Source organism: Dipteris shenzhenensis, chromosome 2, assembly GCF_047967505.1.
Source record: "Dipteris shenzhenensis isolate YYH24624 ecotype China chromosome 2, Dip_SZ_1.0, whole genome shotgun sequence".
In the NCBI taxonomy this organism is placed as follows: Eukaryota; Viridiplantae; Streptophyta; class Polypodiopsida; order Gleicheniales; family Dipteridaceae; genus Dipteris; species Dipteris shenzhenensis.
Window position 1 is genome coordinate 30,820,183 of NC_141597.1, and position 21,505 is coordinate 30,841,687.

The 21,505-nt window shown below is 43.4% G+C and overlaps 1 protein-coding gene across 1 annotated transcript in view; it reads right to left on the reverse strand.

The window, feature by feature from the left end:
- EMB2746 (RNA-metabolising metallo-beta-lactamase family protein) overlaps nt 1-19,551 on the reverse strand; it is a 72,349-nt gene extending 52,798 nt beyond the window's left edge. Inside the window, exon 1 of the mRNA XM_087387581.1 lies at nt 19,080-19,551. Coding sequence (XP_087243707.1) covers nt 19,080-19,332 — 253 coding nt within the window. The 5' untranslated portion in view covers nt 19,333-19,551. The remainder of the gene's footprint in view (nt 1-19,079) is intronic.
- Between the last annotated feature and the right edge of the window lie 1,954 nt (nt 19,552-21,505).

Consider the following 21,505-nt stretch of genomic DNA (forward strand, 5'->3'; position numbering starts at 1 on the left):
TGTTGGTCATGACCTCAAACGGAAGCAATAGCCATAACAGGTGTGGTAGTGAGTGCTTGCTTGAGTTCTTAGAAACTATACTCTGTTTCGGGAAGCCATTGAAAAACTACCGTGCTTTTCAATAATTCGGACATAGGAGCTATAATCTCGGAAAACAGGAGCTGCAATCTCCGAAAACTGATAGACCTTTGTATGGTAGAAGTTTGCCAATCCGAGAAAAGAGCGGACATCATGAACATTCTTAGGAGTAGGCCAGTTTCAAATTACCTCGACCTTCTTGGGATCCATAGAGATGCCTTGAGCGGAAATAACATGTCCCAAACATTCGAGTTGGGTCTTGAAGAACTCACTTTTCTCAACGTTGATGTAGAGAGAATTCGCACAGAGAACTTCAAAAACTTGGTGAAGATGTTGTTTGTGCTCATGTAAGGATTTGCTGAAAACGAGGATGTCATCAAGGTAAACAATGACGAACTTATCGAGGAAAGGCCTGAAGATGTTGTTCATTAGTGTCATGAATGTGACCGAGGCCTTGTTTAACCCAAAAGGCATGACCAAACATTCATAGTGTCCATACTTTGTTCGAAAAGCTGTCTTGTACTCATTGCCTTCTCGTATGCAAATTTGAAGATAACCTAAACGAAAATCAGTCTTTGAGAATTGTGTTGCATGTAGAAGTTGATCAAAGAGGTCATCGATGCGAGGCAATGGATACTTGTTTTTGATAGTGAGCTTGTTGAGGGCTCGGTGTTGGAATCGGAGTCCTAGTGTGTGTGGTCCTAGAGTCTTAGGAATGTCCTACAGTTGTGTGAGTGTGAAGAGTCTTGAGGCCACTTGTGCCACCTCATGTGATTCCTCACCTAGATTATAGGATCTAGATTCTCTTGTGTGTGACCTCATCTATGAGGTGTCTGTAAGGCTTGCCCAGCCTATAAAAGAGGCTATGTACTTGCTGTGATAATCAATCAATCTACATCATTTCGTGCCTCAGCTGTGCCTCAGCTCGTCTCTAGTCATGTGTCTCTCACCTTCTCCCCATTTCCATCAATTGGTATCAAAGCGGGTCTTCCCTGACTAAGCCTTACCTCCTACCCAAGCCTCACCATCGACTGCTCTTTAGCCTCAGTACCTGCCGTACATCAGTCCATACCTGTCGTACAACAGCCCGTACAGCCTGCCCGCCGCCTGCAATCCACGTTGTCCACGCTGATGCTGCTGCTATGGCGCCGTACAACAAGATCTCCACGCTGCTGCTCCCACTTCTGCTCTACCCCTACCAAACAGCCTCACCATCGACTGCTCTTTAGCCTCAGTACCTGCCGTACATCAGTCCATACCTGTCGTACAACAGCCCGTACAGCCTGCCCGCCGCCTGCAATCCACGTTGTCCACGCTGATGCTGCTGCTATGGCGCCGTACAACAAGATCTCCACGCTGCTGCTCCCACTTCTGCTCTACCCCTACCAAACAGCCTCGAAATCTCCACGCTGCTGCTCCCACTTCTGCTCTACGCTGCGCCATCCTGTGAATCTTCTACCCGCTTCTCTGCTCGTCATCTGCTGCACCTCTCTGCCCACGCTGTTGCTCCTGCGCGCCTATAGTCTCTGCACCTGCTGCTCCGTGGTGAACCCGACGTGAACACCTGCTGCTCCGACCGAACCTGCTGCTCCCACGCAACTGGACCTGCGACGGTGCCAACCATAAAGCTGACTTGACGACTGACGATCTGAGGGCTGTGGCCATCAACTTGCACAACAGATCTGAGTTGTTGCTCTACGCTGTTGATCTTCTTCGTTCGCCTCTCCACATGAGCTCCATCGACCAGCAAACAGTCCGTCTGAGATATTTTGTTTTTTGAAGATTTTTGCCTCATTTTTGGGTGAATTTGTTGGGGCTTTTATGGTCTGAAGCTCCCCTAGTGTTGCTAGAACACTATGCTCTAGGAAATTTTGAAAAGCCCCCAATTTTCTGCAAGCCCTAATTTTTGCAGTAACCCTAACCCTAAAATTTAGGGCTTTTCTGTTCTCTGTCTTCCTTTGGCATAATTGAAGCTTCTACCATGTCAAATTTGGGCCCTTTTTGAAATCTGAGTAAACATTGTAAGGGATTTAGACACTGGCTGTAATAACAGCTAAGACCTTCCCACCAATGGATAGCATAAAAAACTCCTTGCTCATCGAGAAATTCTCAGGAAGCAATTTTCCAACCTGGCAGACAAAACTCCGGCTTCTTCTTATGCGAGAAGGGATATGGAATATCACCAATGGCAAGGAGCCAAAACCCCAAAGTGATGATGCTAGAATCAGTTGGTGGCAAAACCAAAATGATAAAGCAATGGCTATCATTGGCCTAGCTTTAGCTGACAACCTTATCCACCATGTGGATTTTGATAAGACAGCAAACGACGTTTGGGAAAAGTTAGAGAATTGGTTTGGAAATAAGATCAATAATTCCAAAGTATTTCTCAAACAAAAACTCTTCAAGCTCAAGATGAAGGAAACTGAAACCCTCAATGAACACTTGAGCAATCTTGGGTCAATTCTCCAACAATTATCTGCCATCCGAGCCATTGTTGAAGATGATGATCAAGTTGCTGTACTTCTCTCCAGTATTGAAGACATTTCCAAGTACAATGAGATCCTTGCTGTCCTAAGAGTCAGCCGCAATATGAGCTTTAAGGATATGGTAGCTCATCTCATTGATGAGGACCGTAGGCTCACATAGAAAGCAGAATCTTCCTTCGAATATGGCAAAGCATTCTTTCTCAAGAATAAGCCCAAGAAAAACCGAAAACCTCTTAAATGTAATTACTGTCAGAAACTTGGCCATCCAGAGGATCGTTGCTTCAAGAAAATGGCAAAGGTACAAGCCAAAGAACATGCCAATCTGGTTGCGGAGCAGAGCGAGGACGAAGACGATGAAACTACACCTTCTCGACCTGAGGAACAAGCCTGCACTGCTGCTATTTCTGGTCTATCCCTCCATGAGGTGATAGATGAAGAGTGGGCTTTCTAGAGTCATGTGTGTTAGGTACTCTGCCTTGGGTAGTCCCTCTAAAATGTTGTAATAATTTGTCATTTTGTGTGCCTTGTCCTATAAAAGGCTCCACTTACTTCCATGTACCCAGTTAGGAGACAGGGGGGTTGTTATGTCTTTCGTTTATCAGGCCTGGCCGAGTTCCAGGATGTTGGTGTACTCCCTCGACCTATGAGTTGGTCATGCATCCATGCTCAGATTTGAGTCTCTGATCACGTTGACACCTAAGCCATGAGAGTGCTTGGTTCAACCTCTGAATTATGCTCAGCTGTTAGCCTCTGAGATTGCCTGGGATGCACAGTCTGGATGATATCATAGTCTCTCACCCTAGCTCCGAGCGGGGGTTTGTTGGAATCGGAGTCCTAGTGTGTGTGGTCCTAGTGTGTGTGGTCCTAGTGACTTAGGAATGTCCTACAGTTGTGTGAGTGTGAAGAGTCTTGAGGCCACTTGTGCCACCTCATGTGATTCCTCACCTAGATTATAGGATCTAGATTCTCTTGTGTGTGACCTCATCTATGAGGTGTCTGTAAGGCTTGCCCAGCCTATAAAGAGGCTATGTACTTGCTGTGATAATCAATCAATCTACATCATTTCGTGCCTCAGCTCGTCTCCAGTCATGTGTCTCTCACCTTCTCCCCATTTCCATCACTCGGTAGTCGATGCAGAGGCGCATTGACTTATTATTTTTTTCCACAAGTAGTACAGGAGATCCGAAAGGGCTGCGACTGGGCCGAATGTGACCTTTGTCAAGTAGTTTGGTCACCTATCTTTGGATTTCTTCATTTTGAGTGTAAGAAACTCGCTAAGGAGGTTTCGACTGCAGATTACTTCCGAGAATAAGTTCGATTGGGTGATCCACTGGTCGTCGAGGTGGTAACTGCTTTGGCAATTCCTGTGGAAAAATATACAAGTAAGGCTGGAAAAAAGGTTGGTTGAGGCACTCAGGAGGATCCTTTGTCGGTGTCTCCTCTACTACCGTAACCAACAGAAGTGAAGTCTTTACTTGACGTTTACGAACCCACTTCTTTACTTGTAGGGCGGAGGCAACTAGAGTTGAAGAAGAGTCCGTAGAACCAGTTAGCTCAATCAGTTTTCCCTGGTGGACAAACTGGATAGTATGGCTTGAATAGATGTACCTTTTCATGAAGGGGTGTATCCCTATTTTAAAGAGGGTGTCCCCACACGAAAAGATGTGTCCTTTTTTCCACGATGGGGTGTGTCCCTTCGGTGAGGAGTTAGAAACTCTTCATCAAAAGGTGCGTCTGATGGTGGAAAAGGTGCGTCCCTTGGTTTTGGGACAACCCAAGCACATCAAAAGACACGATTTTTGTCGTGTCCATTCACATCAACTCGTAATGTGAGGGAGATGGAGAGGCCACTGAGGACTTTAGGTGGGGTTGGCACTAAAAAATTTTACGCTCATTCTCTCCATCACTTCCATGTACCAAAGTGCATCGATATCCTTCTAGCGGAAGTAGATGTATCAGATAGGCACTAGAAGGTGGGGGGCATTTCCTACAGGCAGGAGCGAAATTTGCTCTGATACCACTGTAAGAAATGCTAGATTTACTATATTTAGAAATGTGCTAAGGAACAGAAAGGAGACTGAAATAGCAGAGAACAAGGAATATTTGTATTGCTTGAGTGTCTGTAGTGTGTCATCCATACAGTTGGGCCTCTCTTATATAGAGAGTGAAGAGTCAAACACGAAAAGATGTGTACTCCAAAGTGTTATGTGCATGAAGAGGTGTGTACCCCTTGTGAAGGGTGTCACCCTTGATGAGAGGGTACATTACAATGGTAGTGTCTCTTCAGTAGAATGTCTATTGTGAAGGGTTGTGCCTCATAGGAAGTGTCCCGTCGAAAGGGCATACCCTTCCACAAGTGTCCATTCATCAAACCATCCATAAGTCTAAGGTATAGAGAAAGGAATACGTCACAGATCGTGACATACATGCACTTTAAAAAGATGTGTGTTTTTGAGAGAGGTACCCAGACAGAAGGAGAGAGAGGGATAGACTCGCAGAAGGGGAGCGTAAGAAAGGGGGCTAAGTTATAGTAAGGGGAAAAAAAGGAGGGAGGCGAAAGGGAAAATGTGTGTCTTTGTGTTGTGTTGTTTTTTTTCAGGGGCAGGGGACGGTGTGTGTGTGTGTGTGTGTGTGCGTGTGTGTGTGTGTGTGTGTGTGTGTTTTCCTCAAGCCAGGAGGCAATTTTGCTTGGGTTTACATCACAGACCTGTTTAGAATACTCTTTTAAATATGTTGCAATCTTTTATACCGGTTCCTCATTTGTTTACTTCTCTTCCACTTTTGGATTGGAGGTTTGAAAGAACGCTCCCAGGCTATTCTTCAATTTCGTTTGCTGCAGTATCTTTTCTGGGCTTGTCCTACAACTCGTGAGTTTTAGTTCTTCTTGGTACTGTTACTAGGCATTGTGGTCACTCTCTCATGCTCATAACATTCGATTGTACAAGCACATGTAGTTGGATATTTATCATTTCTTCCATTCCTCCTTGCATCGACCTCTCCAGGATGCACATTCTCTTGGAGACCTTCCTTTGGCCTAGTTAGAAGTCTTTTACTACTGCTTTTAGTTCCAAGTAGTAGCTGTCTCACTTTGAGACAACTATGAATGTATGTTTTTTCTAAAGGATACAGCTTCTTATCCCAAAAAAATGTGTGCACGCACGCGTGTATGTGTGTGTGTGCGCGCGCGCACACACACGCTAGGGGTTCTTTCGTCTGGCAACTTTTGGCACGCAGATATACTGCTCTGGCTGTTTGCCGCAAACGTTTGGCTCCGCGGGAATCAATGCCTTATCTTCTTTGGTATTGCTCCCACACTCGTGATTCTTGGGCAACATTTGAGAACCAGATTTCCAAATGCTACTTTTGGATGGCTTTTTGGGTTTCACCCACCTAGATAGGAGTTTGATTTCTTTTTCACTTGGGTTCGTTATAAGGCACTCTGGACTCTATGGAAAGATAGAAATCATAGAGTCTTTGGTGATCCTGCTTTCTCAACTCTCTTTTTTCAAGTACTCTTTGCAGCAATCTCTCTATGATTGTCTGCACACTCATTACATAGACTCTTATGTATACTTGTCATATACTGAGATCTTCTCTTGATGTATTTTGGTACATCCCATTTTGGGATAGTTACTATGTAATATAAAGCATCAACATTTTCACCCCAAAAAAGAAGTGTGTGTGTGTGTGTGTAGATCAATACTGCTTGGCAAAATCAATATATGCCCGATTCTTAGAAGAAAGGGTTGGTCAAACTTCCTCCCAAGCAACCCATTTGTGAATCATTGGCTGATTGGAGGCCTATTACTTTGATGCCGGTAATATACAAGATCATCACCAAAATGGTGGTTGATCGGATTAAGAAATACCTACATGATGGCCTGCATCCAGCTCAGTATGGTTTTATTCCAAGGCGGCATATTACCGATAATATTGCAAACGCTTATGTTGGGATTGAGTATGCCAAGTACACTGACCAAGATGTGCTCATTCAGCAGGTGGATATTGCAAAGGCATTTGACACCATTCAATGGGACTTTATAGCTCAGACTATGCAGGATTTGGGATTTGGTCAGAAATTGCAGCATGTCATCTTTTGGCTTTATCAAGATGGCAAAGCTGCATGCATTTGTCTGGAGATTTATGAGAGCATTGGACACTTCGATGTTCAGTCCGGCAAGGTTGCCCTCTTAGTGCTATTTTATATGCTATAGCCATGCATCCACCAATGCTTTGATATATGGATCATTTGGCGGCGACAGATATGTTACATGGGCTGGAAATTCCTGCAAGTCGCCCATTGGTTGCTTAGGCTTATGCAGATGATTCATTTTTCATGCCAAAAAACACTCCGAGGGATCTTTCTTTGCTTATGTAGGCTCTCTCCTTGTATGGACTGGCTCCTGGCCTTCACATTAATTTTCAGAAATCTCGTCTGCTTCCATTGCACTCTAAGGATTGGCAAAGATTGCTCTGGCCGGGGGAAATTGTTCCACCTACTCAGTTGATTCGTCATCTTGGATAACCTCTGGGTTGGAGCATTACTCGCTGTCAACAGATTGATTGGGTTCTTGCTAAATTGAAGAAAAAATTAAAATAGTGGAAGTTGGCTACTTGGCCGTTGCATGTGCGTCTTCGCATTGTTCAGTCTATCTTGGTGGGGCTTATATTCAGTTTTACCTGCCATTGATTTTTTTCACTAAGGGGGATTTGTCTTCCTTCATGTCCACCATTATGGAAATTTTATGGCAGTCAAAGCCTGGCAAGAAAAAGCTTATAGATACTTCCAGTACAGAGATTATGCTCACCCAAATTGCATGGAGGGCTGAATATTCTTAATATTCATGTGCACATTTTAGCTCACAAAGGCAAAATGATGCTTCAGTTTCTTCAAGATGATCAACCTTGGGCTACTATGATGCGCTCCTTACTTGTTCACATCACCACTCCTGCTTTTGGTTTTTGGCAACCCACGCAGTGGGATTTTCTTTTGGGCTGCATTGAAGGCAACATCAAAGGTTACCCTATAGTTTCTCAGAGGTTTCTAGATTGGAAGCATTTTCTTTCACATTTCGAATGGAATGGAAGAGACTCTTTACAAAGTAACTCTTTGCGAGCTAAGAGCATCCATTGGTCATGGGTTTTTTCTCCTCCCTTGGCTCTACACGAGCCTCGGCGCTCTTATTTTCTTAATACATAAGGGATTTCCAATGTTGCTGATGTTCTTAAGGATGATGGCACTCTTTTATCTTTCCCTTTGGCTGCTGCAAAATATGGTTTGGGCATGCACTATCATTCAGCATGGCAAGTCATTACTCGAATGCTTCAGCCATTTCAGCCAATACTGCCTCTAGAGCTTCAAGAAAGCTTTAGGATTGGACTCTCCTTCCTTTATACTCGTCCACTCGTCCTTTGAAGCTGTCACATATAACAGTCTCTTCTTTATATAAAGTTTTGTTATCACCACCCTGGGTGTCGGACAGGACCAATCACATTTGGGCATTGCACCGTCCACTCAAATGGTGGAGAAAGAGATTGAAACAAATTTGGCATTCCAAGATTCCATTACACCAACAGGTCTTTTTATGGCGTGTTCTGTTGGGGGTTGTTCCGTCTCGACAGCTTTTATCATGCAGAAGTATTGCTCCAGCTATCTATCATCGGTGTTTAGCTCCAAGGGAATTAGTATCTCATATCTTTTGGCATTGCCCTGAGACACAGAGCTTCTTGGGCATCTTCCGACATAGATTGAGAATGTGGTTCTCTTAGGCTTCTTTTGGCAAGCTTTTTTGGTTGTTTGGGATCTATCCTAAACGGGTGGAATTTGATTTGTTCTTTACCTAGGCTCGTTACTAGGCACTCTGGACTCTCTGGAAAGCTAGAAACCACAAAGTCTTTGGTAGTCTAGTTTTCTCTACTTTGGTTTTTTTCTATCATTCTTTGCAGCAATTGCTCTTCGATTGTTTGCAAACTCACTACATAGATTTGTCCTAAATGGACATTTTTGCTTGATGTAATATTTCAGCTTGCCAGTTTTTTCCTAGTTAGCCATCTTGTAATATAAAGCATTCAGAGTTTTCACCCAAAAAAATGTGTGTGTGTGTAGAGCTGTTGGGATATCTCAAGGTGTATGCCCCATGCACACCTTGGGTTCTATGTGTGTGTGCTAGAGGCACAGTTAGGTGCCCATAAGCACTATGATCCTCCTTGAGCCCATTTATGCCAACATGGTATCACAGCACTATGATCCTCCTTGAGCCCATTTATGCCATGTCATCATCTTCTTCCCCACCTCCACTTTCGTCTCCATTTTGCCCCTTTCTGCCCAACCACTTGGAGGGCTGAATTCTCCTCCTACAGGCGGCCTCTTCTAGAGTCCTTCTGGCTGGAGAGACCCTTCGTATAGGCGACCTTCCACATGCAAGGAATTAGAGAATGATCGTCGCTGCTGGTCGCCATTCCCCGAATTCTGTCGAAGCTCTCTTTCGCGTATTCTCCTTCTCTACTCCACCTCTTTCTAATTCCTTTTAGGGAAAGCTTTCCCATACTTTGGACTATCTTGTATCCAAGTTTGAGCAGCAATGGTTGTATATTCGAGGAGAACAGAGCCAAAAACCAATCGACATTGACGACGTTCCAGCCAGCAACACCGCACGACATAACGCCTGACCTCTGCACTAGAGATTCGCCCATATGTGAGCTTTCATCTGAGCTAGAAAGCCCTCTTTTCTTTGCTTTGAAGAGGGAGATCCAAGCCCTCCAAGATCAGGCCTCTGTTTTGGACAGTTTTGACAGTATTATGAATTTGGTGCTACATTAGATGCTACTTTGGCATTTCTGATATTTTAAAGTGTTGAATAGCATCTGTACTATTGTGGCTACAACTTTCTTTTAGGTTTCTATACCTGGATTTGCTCGGAATACTTTCATTTAGCCACCTCTATGAAGCATGCAAGTTGAAGTATCATTTCCACTATGATTTTTATTATGGAGATTGGTTACAAGTCTTTTCTACACCAAATGCTTATACTTTGAAGCTTTTCAGTTTTTTCTAGCCTTGTAAGAGAGTAGACACTGCCCATTTTGGGTTAGACCCTCTCATGGCTACCTTCTTGCATATTGATAAGTTCAATGGTAAAGGCTTTCACACGCAGATGAAAATTAAGTTTGCATTGATGAGGAAAAACCTCTGGGGGCTTGTCAAACCTACTTCAACTTCTTCTTCAACAGCCTCTAATGCTGGAGAATCCTCAGCTCCTACACGCCCGGCACGAGATCTTGCTAAAGAGGAGAAAGCCTATGGCATTATTGCTCTTGGCTTAGGAGATGACTATATTCATCACATTTCTGATATGGAGTCTCCTTCTGAAGCTTGGCAAAAGCTTCATATTCTTTTTGGTGCTAGCTCTCACATCTCAAAATTGTCACTTAAGATTGCTTTCTTTGAATTGAAGATGGCTAATGGCACTCCCTTGGCTGCCCATGTCAATCACATGCGGAGTCTCATGACTCAACTTGCTTCTATCAACTCTCCAATCACTACGAATGATGCAATGGCAGTATTGCTCAAAAGTATGCCTGAAGATTATGATCATGTTGTCACCACATTTAAAAATCTTCGTAATCCTACTCTTGAAGGTCTTATTACTGCCCTTCAAGAAGAAGAAAGGCACAAGGAACTCCGGAGAGGCAATGACACAGCCTATGCCATAAAAACTCAAATGAGCAAGTTTCCACCTTGCAAACATTGTGGGAAGACCAATCACCTCTCAAAAGATTGCTTCAAGATCAATCCTTGCAAATATTGTGGCAAAAACAATCACCATGAAAAGCTTTGTAAGGCCAAAAAGGAAGCAACTACAAAACCAGAAACTGCCAATTTACTTTTGGTTGATGTACTTCCACAAGATGAGGTCTCCTATGATGATTATGCTTTTTGAACCAGCTCCACATATGCTCCATATCTCTCTTTTATGTTGAATCAAGGTACTCTGCCTGGATAGTCCTCCAAAATGAATGGAATAAACTATTGTGTTCTTTGTAAACACCTCTGGTCACCATATGATGTAGGCCATGTGTATGTGTTTACCTCCATGGTACCTCCTGCAGACATTGTGTGCATGTACATGCAGGGGAGGTAACCATTGGGGGGATCTTATGTATCCCTTTGTTTGACTTCACACCCTTGGGAACCCTTGCTAGCATGAGATCCTAGCCATAGATTTATCCTTGACCACCATGAGATGGCTTGAGACACTATGTGACTAGATGTATCCTTGACATAGCCTGAGGCATTCCCTTGAGGAGGGGTTTGTTGGGATATCTCAAGGTGTATGCCCCAAGCACACCTTGGGTTCTATGTGTGTGTGCCAGAGGCACAGTTAGGTGCCCATAAGAACTGTTAGGTGGTGGTAGATGCCACATAGGCTGATTGAGAGATTCTAGGAGCTGATTGAAGAGATGATTGTGGAGCTTGGTGGCTCATGTAGAGGTGCCTATATGGACCTCACCCTTCTTCATTCCAAAAAGCATTCTCTTGTTTTGTGTTCAGCTCCATGCTTTCCGTTCACTTCTCCAACAAGAGCAAGAAGAGAAGTCGACTGGGAAGATGAGGAAGGTCACACTAACATGAAGTACAATACACTTAATGAGTTGCTTACATAATCACTTGTATCTAACTTAGTCCAGAACATGCCAAACTCATCTTGTGAAAACACAACAAATTATGCAGTTTCAACCTCATGACAGTCACCCACAAGGTTAAAAACCATCATGCATATAGCGACTAGCTACTATGAGATCCACCAATTTCATCAATGCCCAAAAGTCCTCCTTTTGCCTAGAACACTAACCCTACTACATTACACCACTTTTCCTCTCTACTGATAGTTATCCCTTCCCAAAGACTTTCACACAAGCTGTGGCTGATCCAAAACACAGGTTGCAAGCCACAAAGGCTGTCCATGAGGGTGCTTCTAAACAATGCTTTCTCGAGGACAAGACTTACATCTTCTAGTAGGCCTCCCACTTGATGAATCACTTTCTGTGAACCTTGTTATGAAGGATCCGATCTCTAAAGCCCATGATACATAGCGGGAGTGGCTGCAAGTGGCGCTTTAAAAAAAGGCTGCATTGTAAACCATGTGAAACACATCATATGTTTCACATGGTTCATGAATCCTAGAGCTAGGGTGGTGGCTCGAGCCAATATGCTACTTCCCCAACGTTGCGGGTGTCTCCTTAACCGGAGTTAGGCTTACTTAAGCAGAGTTAAGTACCTTTGACCGAAGTCAATACTTTGACCAATAAAAGATACCTCTTTGAACATAATTAAATAAATGAAGAACTCTTTCATTACGATCAAATAATTGGTCAACTAGAACTTTGACTTGGAGTATTTACAACTTAGTGACATCCACTCGACTTCTATTCAGTTGACCTCAATTAAAAAGCTTTCTTGTAAATTAAATATCGAGGAGCTATGGATGATCAAACAAACATGTCTTCATCCATCCACTTGGCATCCAATGTCGAATACTTCCTGAATTTTACAAGATACCTGTAAAATTCCTTGCCTTGAGGGCCTTTGCATAAAGTAACACAATCTGCTCTAGCTGAAGGACCTCCTCCCGCTCATCCACTTCGGTGGATCTTCTATTACTGGCTCTGTAGGCTCCGGTCCGAATGCCCATTATATAAGGAATACTGCCCATATGATTATCCGTGCCCATCCGAAATCAAGGGAGAAGGAGCTGTGACAATACATGCTCAAATCCCGCACGGAGATAGAAAGAACATGAAGGGAGGGAGGCGTAATCAAGGCAGATGAAACTCCAACCAACCAGCTTTCCTTAAAAGACTCACATGAAAGGCATTGTGAATCCTCCAATGCTGTGGCAATGCCAATCTGTATGCAACCTCATTAATCTCATCTATAACCCTGAAAGGGCCATAACACATGGGAGATAACTTTGCATACACTTTTTCTTTGCCCTTAAGCTTGCGGAGCCTAGCTTTTTTGAACTTCAAAAGTACTCAATCCCCTCGCCTGAGATCTAGCTGTCTCATGTGCTTACCTGCAACCTTCTTATGCTTTTCTTGTGACCTTTCTATGACTATCCAAACCTGGCTGAAAGCTGTCTGAAGGTCTCTAACATACTGATCAGCTGCAAATGTTTCGTCTTTGGCCCTCAAGATATTGTGGTAGAATCATCTTTCCATAAATGATCTCAAAAGGCGCTTTCCCTGTACAGCTGTGAGCGGTATTATTATATGCAAACTCCACCAGTGGAAGGTACTTTTTCCAATCTGATTTTTGGTCAGCCATGTAGCATTTCAAACGATCTAACACTGTTGAATTCGCTACTTCGCTTTGACCATCTGTCTGGGGATGGAAAGAAGAATAAAATTTTAGATTCGTCCCCATATTATCAAATAAGGCTCTCCAGAATAGGCTGGTCATTCTGGGGTCTCGGTCACTGACAATGGACTTTGGCATTCCATGATGCTTAAAGATATGTGCCATAAAAACCTTAGCCATATAATCTGCCTTTATAGTCTTGCGTATTGGAATGAAATGAGCCTGCTTGCTGAATCTATCGATGATAGTCCAAATGCCATCATTCCCTGATTTTGATCTTAGCAAATCAAAGATGAAGTCCATTGCAATACTTTCCCATGGTGCCTGAGGCACGGGAAGAGGCATAAGTAGGCTAGGTGCCTTCCACCTGTCATGTTTGACCTTTTGACAAGTGAGGCATTCTGTAACAAACGGGTGTATATCTTTACGCATAGCTGACCAATCAAAATACATCTCTAAAGCCGAAGTGGTAGCTGTGGTTCCTCTATGCCCAACATATGGAGGTGCATGGCATTCCAGCAGAATCCTTTGCCTCATATCTCGGGTGATGCATAACCAGTCATCCTTCATTAACTACCCGTCTTGCAAGGAATATTGACTTGAAGACTGCCCCTCCTACATTTGCTGCAATATTTCACCAAAGTTTGCATTTGTGGCATAGTGCTCATTCATTTCGTCGAGATCCCTGTCATAAGCAATTGTCACATTGTTGACCTCGGGTCTTCAAGACAAGGCATCGGCCATCTATTCTATGCTCACGGAGTATGGACACTCTAAAAATGATACATTGACAGCATATTTGCCCAAGTCATATGCTTCTGAGTCAAAAAACATCTCAGACTTTGGTGATCAGTCTTTATAGTAAAGTTTGCACCCAAGAGAGAGTGTCAATGGCTACTATCCAAAGGCTTGAAGTTGAAAAAAGATTGGGTTTGGTCAGATGGGGTAGAATTTCAGTTCAAGGCAGCACTGTGAAGATGCTGCACATTTTGAAGAGCTATATAACAAACTTCTTCCCTTTTTGGTTGTGCTAGGTACTACTCTTTGACTAGTATTCGGATAATGTGGAGATTTTTTTGGCAAGGGAGAACATGACGATGTTGATATAGTGATAAAGCATGCATTAACTGCTGAACAATTGGATGCAAATGGTGCGAAACTATAGAATGCTCATGAGGTTGTGGGCTGGTTGACTTGGAAGATGGGAGAAGATGTGAAGAAAAGACTCTTCGTGGAAGTAAAGAAAGGTGATGTAGACAGGACTAAAGCATGGGATTGCCAGACCATCAAAACAACTCGGTCAAGACATTGCATATTGGGTTTTAGTTGCAAAGATCCTAGACAAGTGCTAATCAAAGGTTTATTGTGCTTTTGTTCATTCTGCATAAATAAAACATGGGACAAGTGCACCAATTTATCTCATGCAGGAACGTGGACCTTGCACAGGCTGCAACCATCAATGGACTGAATGCAAGAGCCATAGATGATGATATAGCATACCCAAATGGATAGAGACTAGGTGGCAGACATGCTTGAGATGGGTGACCATTTTGCCGTGCTCACGTCCCCTCAAAACGATGATGATGAGGATTACTACATGGTGCTATGCAAGCAATGCAAAACAGTCCTATCAGAGAAAGTCAAGGATAGCTCTAATGAAAATCATATACGTAGGAATGGCAAACTTTACTAAATTCCCAATCGAAACATTTGATACAACAATTGTCTCTCCTTTTCCTTCGGCAAAAATCTTATGCTCCTTGTTTCTATGGGTAAAAACAAGGGTCCTTTCACGCATCATAAGATGTAATCCCTTTCTATGGAGCCAATGAATCCCCAAAACTACATCATGATGCTTCGACAGTGAAATAGAAAACTCTTCTTGGTCCACATAATCCTGAGTGTGGATTCTGAGCATCCCAATAAGGGGTGTGACTAGCACAGAATCTCCATGAAATATCTGCTCTACATCAAGGGATCGTCCAGACTCTTCTGTCTTGATTCCTAACCTCAAGGCTAGGTCTTTTGAGATGAAATTGTCTATAGCTCCTGCATCAAGCAGATCAACACGTTCTGGTCTCTTACTTTGCCCCAAGAGAGGCAAAGTTCTCTAGCCTTTGGATCGGCCACTCCCCCTAGTACATCAAGGACTCCTCCTACCAAGGTCTTTGGCGGTTCTTTTGGCTTTTCCTAAAAGCTCGGAGGCTTTTCAGGGCATTGGGCAGCCACATTCCCCTCTGTTCCACAACGGAAACACTAACCTTCCTTCCGGAAGGTCTCAATCTGCTCTGGTGTGAGCTTAGGCTCACCCTTGTGGTTCCTGGATCTTAATTTTACAAATTGTTCATCAAGATCATCGTCTGGCACTTCAGAACTCCTTTTGCTAGGTCTCTTGGTGCTTGAACTTTCATGTTCTGCATCAATGCAGATTCTTAACTTGCAACTAAGATTGCAATCCACTCCAAAACTAGGCCTTGTGTAGCATCATTGCTGGTAACAAATCATGGACAGATTCGCTGGTTTTGGAGCAGGGAATCAAGCATAGTTGATCGCAATTTCGGACAGCACCATAACTCACAGATGGAAACTAAGAATTCTGCCTCAACTAAGAGGTGCTTGGAGTATTTTCTGATTGGTGCACTGGATAGCTATTTCAGGACAGAAATCGATGCTCTTCACCCCATAATCACCAAGAATTTGGGGCGGCCGACAAGAACAACCCTTCAGGGATTTTGGGACTGTCAAGAGGTTGAAATCTGCCCGAATCCTGCCTTTCCTAGCTCTGCTTGCGCTGGGCGAAATCTGTCAAGAGCCTTGAAAGAAAGAAAGAAAGAAAGATATATTAACGTCTGCAGGAGGCCTCACGGGCCTAAGGGACAAAGTGCTCAGAAAAAGTAAACTCATACAAGCCTCAATGGGCTGGAGCAAAGGGCGTGCTAGGGCCCTTGCTGAGTACAAATCTATGCTAGCAAAATCATATTCAATACTCAATCAATCAAGTCCAACCTGAATCAAATCAATCTCGGGGATGGGACTCAAAAACCGAATCCCGGCACAATGATGGCTGTTTGGTGAGCTAAGAAAATATCTCGTATCTGCATCTGACAAGTTGTCTCGTGCTATGGCTTAGGGGCGTGGTCTCCACAATATCTGAACTCTCTGGGCTATGTCCAGAATGACCCCTCGTCTCCTCGGTCCCCCCTGAGGAAAGCTGTGATGGGTCGGACCTCAATAGAATGTGCTCTACATACTCTCTATCCCGAGCGTGGTCTCTGCGTCCCTCTCTCGATAGCACTGTTTCGGCTATCTCTGTTGCTGTTACAGGCTGCCCTCGTATCAACTAGCTCCTCCTTCTCTACTCCATTGTGTCATGGAGTAGACTCAAATGTATAGAAATCTTTGAGGCATCAGAATTTTTAATAATATTGAGTTTGATAAACATAATATTGAAAAAAGATGTATCGAATCCTTAGGCAGTCTGTCACCAAGATGTAAATACTCCAAAGAAAAAGATTTAAATGACCAATTATTTGATCATGATTAAATGCTCTCAATATATTTAATTGTGTTCAAAGAGAAATATTTGCTGGTCAAAGAATTGACTTCAATCAAAGAACCTAACTTCGGTTAGGAAGACTTGGTTTAATTAACCAAGATGTGCCAACTTCGGTTGGAGAGACTCGGCATTCATTAAAGTGCTTTGATGAATAATCAAGCCGATGAATAATCAAGCCTTTAATTTTTTATCGAGAAGAGTTAATCTCGGTTAACCCAAGAATCTGTTTATATGTTTGTGCACATTTATTAGAGGGGGACGCCCCAAGTGACTAGGATTAGTCAGAGTTTATATTATTTATTTGCATGCAAAAGAGCTAACCATTAATGGGTGCCATGGTTGTGCGCTTTAGTTATTTAAGTTGGGGAACTGAAGGGAAAGCATGAAGTGAACACAAAATGAGAATTCTTGCTTATGGAATGAAGAAAGGTGAGGTCCTTATGTAGGCACCTCTTACATGATCACTGACATCACTGATGACCTCTGAGCTCCACAATCATCTCCTCAATCAGCTCCTAGATTCTCTCAATCATCCTATGTGGCATCTACCACCACCTAACAGTGCTTATGGGCACCTAACTGTGCCTCTAGCACACACACATAGAAACCAAGGTGTGCCTGGGGCATACACCTTGAGATATCCCATCATACCTCCCCTCAAGGGAATGCCTCAGGCTATGTTCAGGATACATCTAGTCTCATAGTTTCTCATGCCATCTTATGGTGATCAAGGATAAATCTATGGCTAGGATCTCATGCTAGGAGGGGTTCCCAAGGGTGTGAAGTAAACAAAAGGGATACAAAAGACATTCTTGCACAGATTTGGAACAACAGCACACCGGATATCACCTTCTCTTCTCCCACTCTGGTGATGAACAGAATGCTGCCAGCCCCCTTCACAGGGCATCCCGTACAGTCACCTTCGAGTCGGGATGGGTTCTTTCCATGTCTTGAACCACTCCTTGTTGGACATGTGTTTTGAGGTGCCACTGTCCACGTACCAAGCCTCCTTCTAGTGACTCGCTACATGAGCGAGCAGTGCTCTATGAACAAGAGACGCTCTCCAAGAGTGACGCTAGCTATGTCTATCTTAGACTCCTTGCTACGGGACGACTCCTTTTTCTTTTGATCCGGCTTCTTCTTCTAGCCAACTCTACAAACCTGATTTGAATCGGAGTCGCTTTCTTTAAGAAGAACTTTTTCCTTCGATGTAAGAGAATCTAGAGCTGAGATCCGTGCTCTGATACCATGTTGGAAACGAAGGATAGAATCACTCTAAAATCACAAGCTATGCAGAATAGGAACAGCTCCATCTCACTCACTCAATGATGCAGACCACACACTAGAACCTTACTCAAAAGATAGACAGCATATACACGAGAGAGAACTCATATGTATTCCTCCAAATAGTGGGCAAAACCAAGCTCAGGGTGAGATATCTAACAAGAAGCTGGCCAAGATGTGGAGCTCTCCTAGTAGACTACTCCTGCTCCGCACTACCTATCTGTAGGCTTCTATGGATGCTATGGCTGATGGAGAATGGAGGGGGGGAAGGGGGCTTTATATAGGGGCAGCCCCCCTTGAGCAGGCCGCGACCAGCAGGTTGGTCCTGCTATATGTGAGCAGATTGGAATGGGCCAATCAGACCCACGGGTTGGCCTATAAGTAGGGCCTCCCCTGGCTGCCATTTGCTGCTGCTTTCTGCATGTCATGCAGCCCATAGCCCCCCCAAAAACATCACCCCCCCTCATGGCACAATGCCCCCTTGTCCCAACAAATCGGGGGCTCACAAGTGGGTGGCATTGACCTCCAACATATCTGTGACGCATGGCTGAATGGCAGACACCTGATTGATTTTGGGTTTTTTTTGTGGTTTACGCCACCATATTCCGTCCCATGCTAATTTAGCATCCATTAATCCTGCCTGCCATGCTTGATATGTCAGAGCCTTGTGTCTGATCATCATGATACCAGCTACAAAGCTCAAGAACCATAGTAGCAATATATTTTCTGTTGTGTATTCTAAATGGTATCACAAGCCAAGATTTGAGCTAAAGGTCTACATGGTCTTATCACTTGCGCATAATGCATTTGCAAAACACACATGCACGTTCCATTGCCGGGACTCAGAAGGCAGACAGCGTGACAGCTTAATCCACAGGTCTCAAACTTCCGAATATTAGCTTCACAAACAAACTCTGCAGCAAAGGCCACCCATCGTCCTGCTCCGAATTAATTGCTTAGAATCCCTGCTCAACAACTTCAAAAGGCCCCTCGATGTTTACCACATTTAGATTTCACCCTTTTTGATATACAAAACAACTTGAGTTCCGTGGAAATTCTTCAGACTCGACATTAAAGAAAATTACCAAAGATAGCGGGAAAAAATATCAAGCATGAGACGCAATGAATGCATGTTACAAAAAATACGCCTAACCTAACTAACTGAGTAGAATTTTCATCCAACAAGAAGCCGCAGAATCTGCTCACGATATCTCTAACGCGCCAATTCAATTCCAAGAGAGAGCTCACTACCAATGCTGTCCCAAGTCATCCAATAGCATTCCAATGGGAGAACTGAGCTAGCAAACACTTCTACCTGGAAAAACGATAGGACGTCCAGACAATCGGCAAAGTAGGTTGTCATTCGTCGATGCCAATGCCTGCCATGCAGAACTCCGTAACCTGCCTGATCTTCTAGCAGGGAATAAGACACAATCTCTAGGTAAAAAACTGAGCTGGAACAAATGTCGTCTGAGGGAGGAATCCTTGATGCGCGAATGAGGTGGTTGCTTTACGATAATGAGGCCGCAGAGGGATGGCTCACGGAATGCGCTAATCGAGAGGTCCATCTAAACTTGTGGGATGAAGGGTACAGATATATATTTCACCTATGTATTCTCTGAGTGTCTCTCTCTCTCGCTCCCTCTATCTGCCGCCCAACAGCCCGCAAGACATCACGAGAGGAGTCTCGTCGTAAAAGTACTGAGCAAGACACGAATTTGGTGCTTCTCCATGGCTGCAGAAGCACGGCGAGGGAGTGAGGGAGGGGCACCACGTGAATTCGATAGCGTCGACGGGAACCCAGCAAAAATCTGTGAGAGAGTTCTTATCCACCGGTTCCTTAAACCCAAAATCTTGCAATGTTATGGAAAACACATTTATGTTAACCATAAACCTTGGTTTACAATTATGGTTTACAACCCACCACTCTTCACGAAAAACCTTTAAACAGTTACAATGGAATTGTTTGCATGGTGGATTCAAGGGTTCCTTGTAATTTCAAAAGGTTTCTAGAAATTGAAAGTTTTAAGGTCATAGAGTTATTTTAAGGGAACGAATAGGATTTGAAGGTTATTAAAGGTTTTAACATTATAAAATATAAATAAATAATTTTTAAATAGCTAAATCATGTCTTGTCTCTAATCTCCTCTCACCCAATTATATCAAAAGGAGTTTATTTTGATTGGTTGTACCATCGTCCCTTGCCCTTTCTCCTCTGTGTTACTCCAGCTCCTCATCTCCTGCATTGCTCCAACTTTACTCCTCCTTCCTTGCTTCAGCTTCTCCTCCTTCCCTTCAAGCACCTTCCCCTCCTTCCCTTGTTCATTTCTTATGCATTGCATTGCTCTAGCTCCTCCTTCCCTCCAAGCACCTCGATTCTCCTCCTCCCCTCGTTCATAGTGCTTGAACTCTTTTCAAGTCCCACAATGCTTCAACTCTTTACACCCACATCACGTCAAAGCATGCCCTTTTCATCCGTGAGGGCCCAAGCGTGAGAATCAACTTGCGCCATACTTCTTCAACTTGTCAAAAAGTTTCAAAGTAAGTAGCGTTTTGCGAATGTCATCGTTTCTTTCAAGTTGCCCGCGTTTTGGGTGTGATCGAAAACGAGAATAGCAATGCTTTTGAGTGTTGATTGGAAGAATGGTCACAAACTTTTCACATGGATACACTGACACAACACACTGCACATTGAAGTTTTGAGTGAGGAATTATAATGCCTTAGTTGTCCTCTAGCCCACATATGTTTTCTGTTTTTATAAGACTGAGTCAATTCTGTGAAGGCCGATGGGGAGCAAGGTAATAGCTCTTCAGTAGTATCCTTTCAAACTTGATGAGTGTAAGTTTAATCTGGTGAAAGTTAACAGATGCAAATCATTAATTCGACTTAACAGTTGTTGGGTACCTATCATGTTGTGGTTGTACCTCTGCAGTCACTCAATTTTGTTTATGCATTCCGTTTGCGATTCAAAGCACCCCTGTGGATAATATTTTATGATTGCTCGTAAAGCAGTATACTCCTTGGTTGGACTCCCTTGGCCACCAGTTGAACCCTAACCTTAGCTCACCATGCGCACGCCCAAGGATCATCATTTCCCAGATGCATTCAATACACCATGCGTAGGCATGGGCAGATACAGTTAATGAGCCAAACTAGCCAAAAGTTAATGAGAGCTACCTCTCTCTCTCTCTCTCTCTCTCTCTCTCTCTCCACAAGGCCTTACCTAACATAGGCTATGCACACACAATAGTAAAACTCTAGCAAAGGGTTCAAAACCCAATACAATTTGATATGATTCACGACATTTCATCAATATAAGATGAATTTCAATAGATGCCTCTTCAAAACATTGACCATATGAGAATAATCCACTATATGAATTTATGTACTCTTTTAATTCCACAATTATGTGACCTTTAAAAGGCATATTCTTGATACATGGAAAGGGATATGCTTAACACAGAGACCTATGTTTCTAAATACAAACATTCGATGGCCTTTAAGATCCTCATTTCAAGGAAATCCTATTGCTATTACAAATTGATATTTGGCAATGTTGAAAGGAATATGACTTTCAAACCTCTTTGATCTCACATTTCAAAAAAATACAATATCTTGACGGACATTTGGGCTTGCATACTATAAAAAGTTTGAGTGTGATTCCTTTTTGGTTCAACCATGTAAATTTTGGGTGTGTGCCAAATCAAGCAATAAAAACAAAGTATACACAACTCATCAAC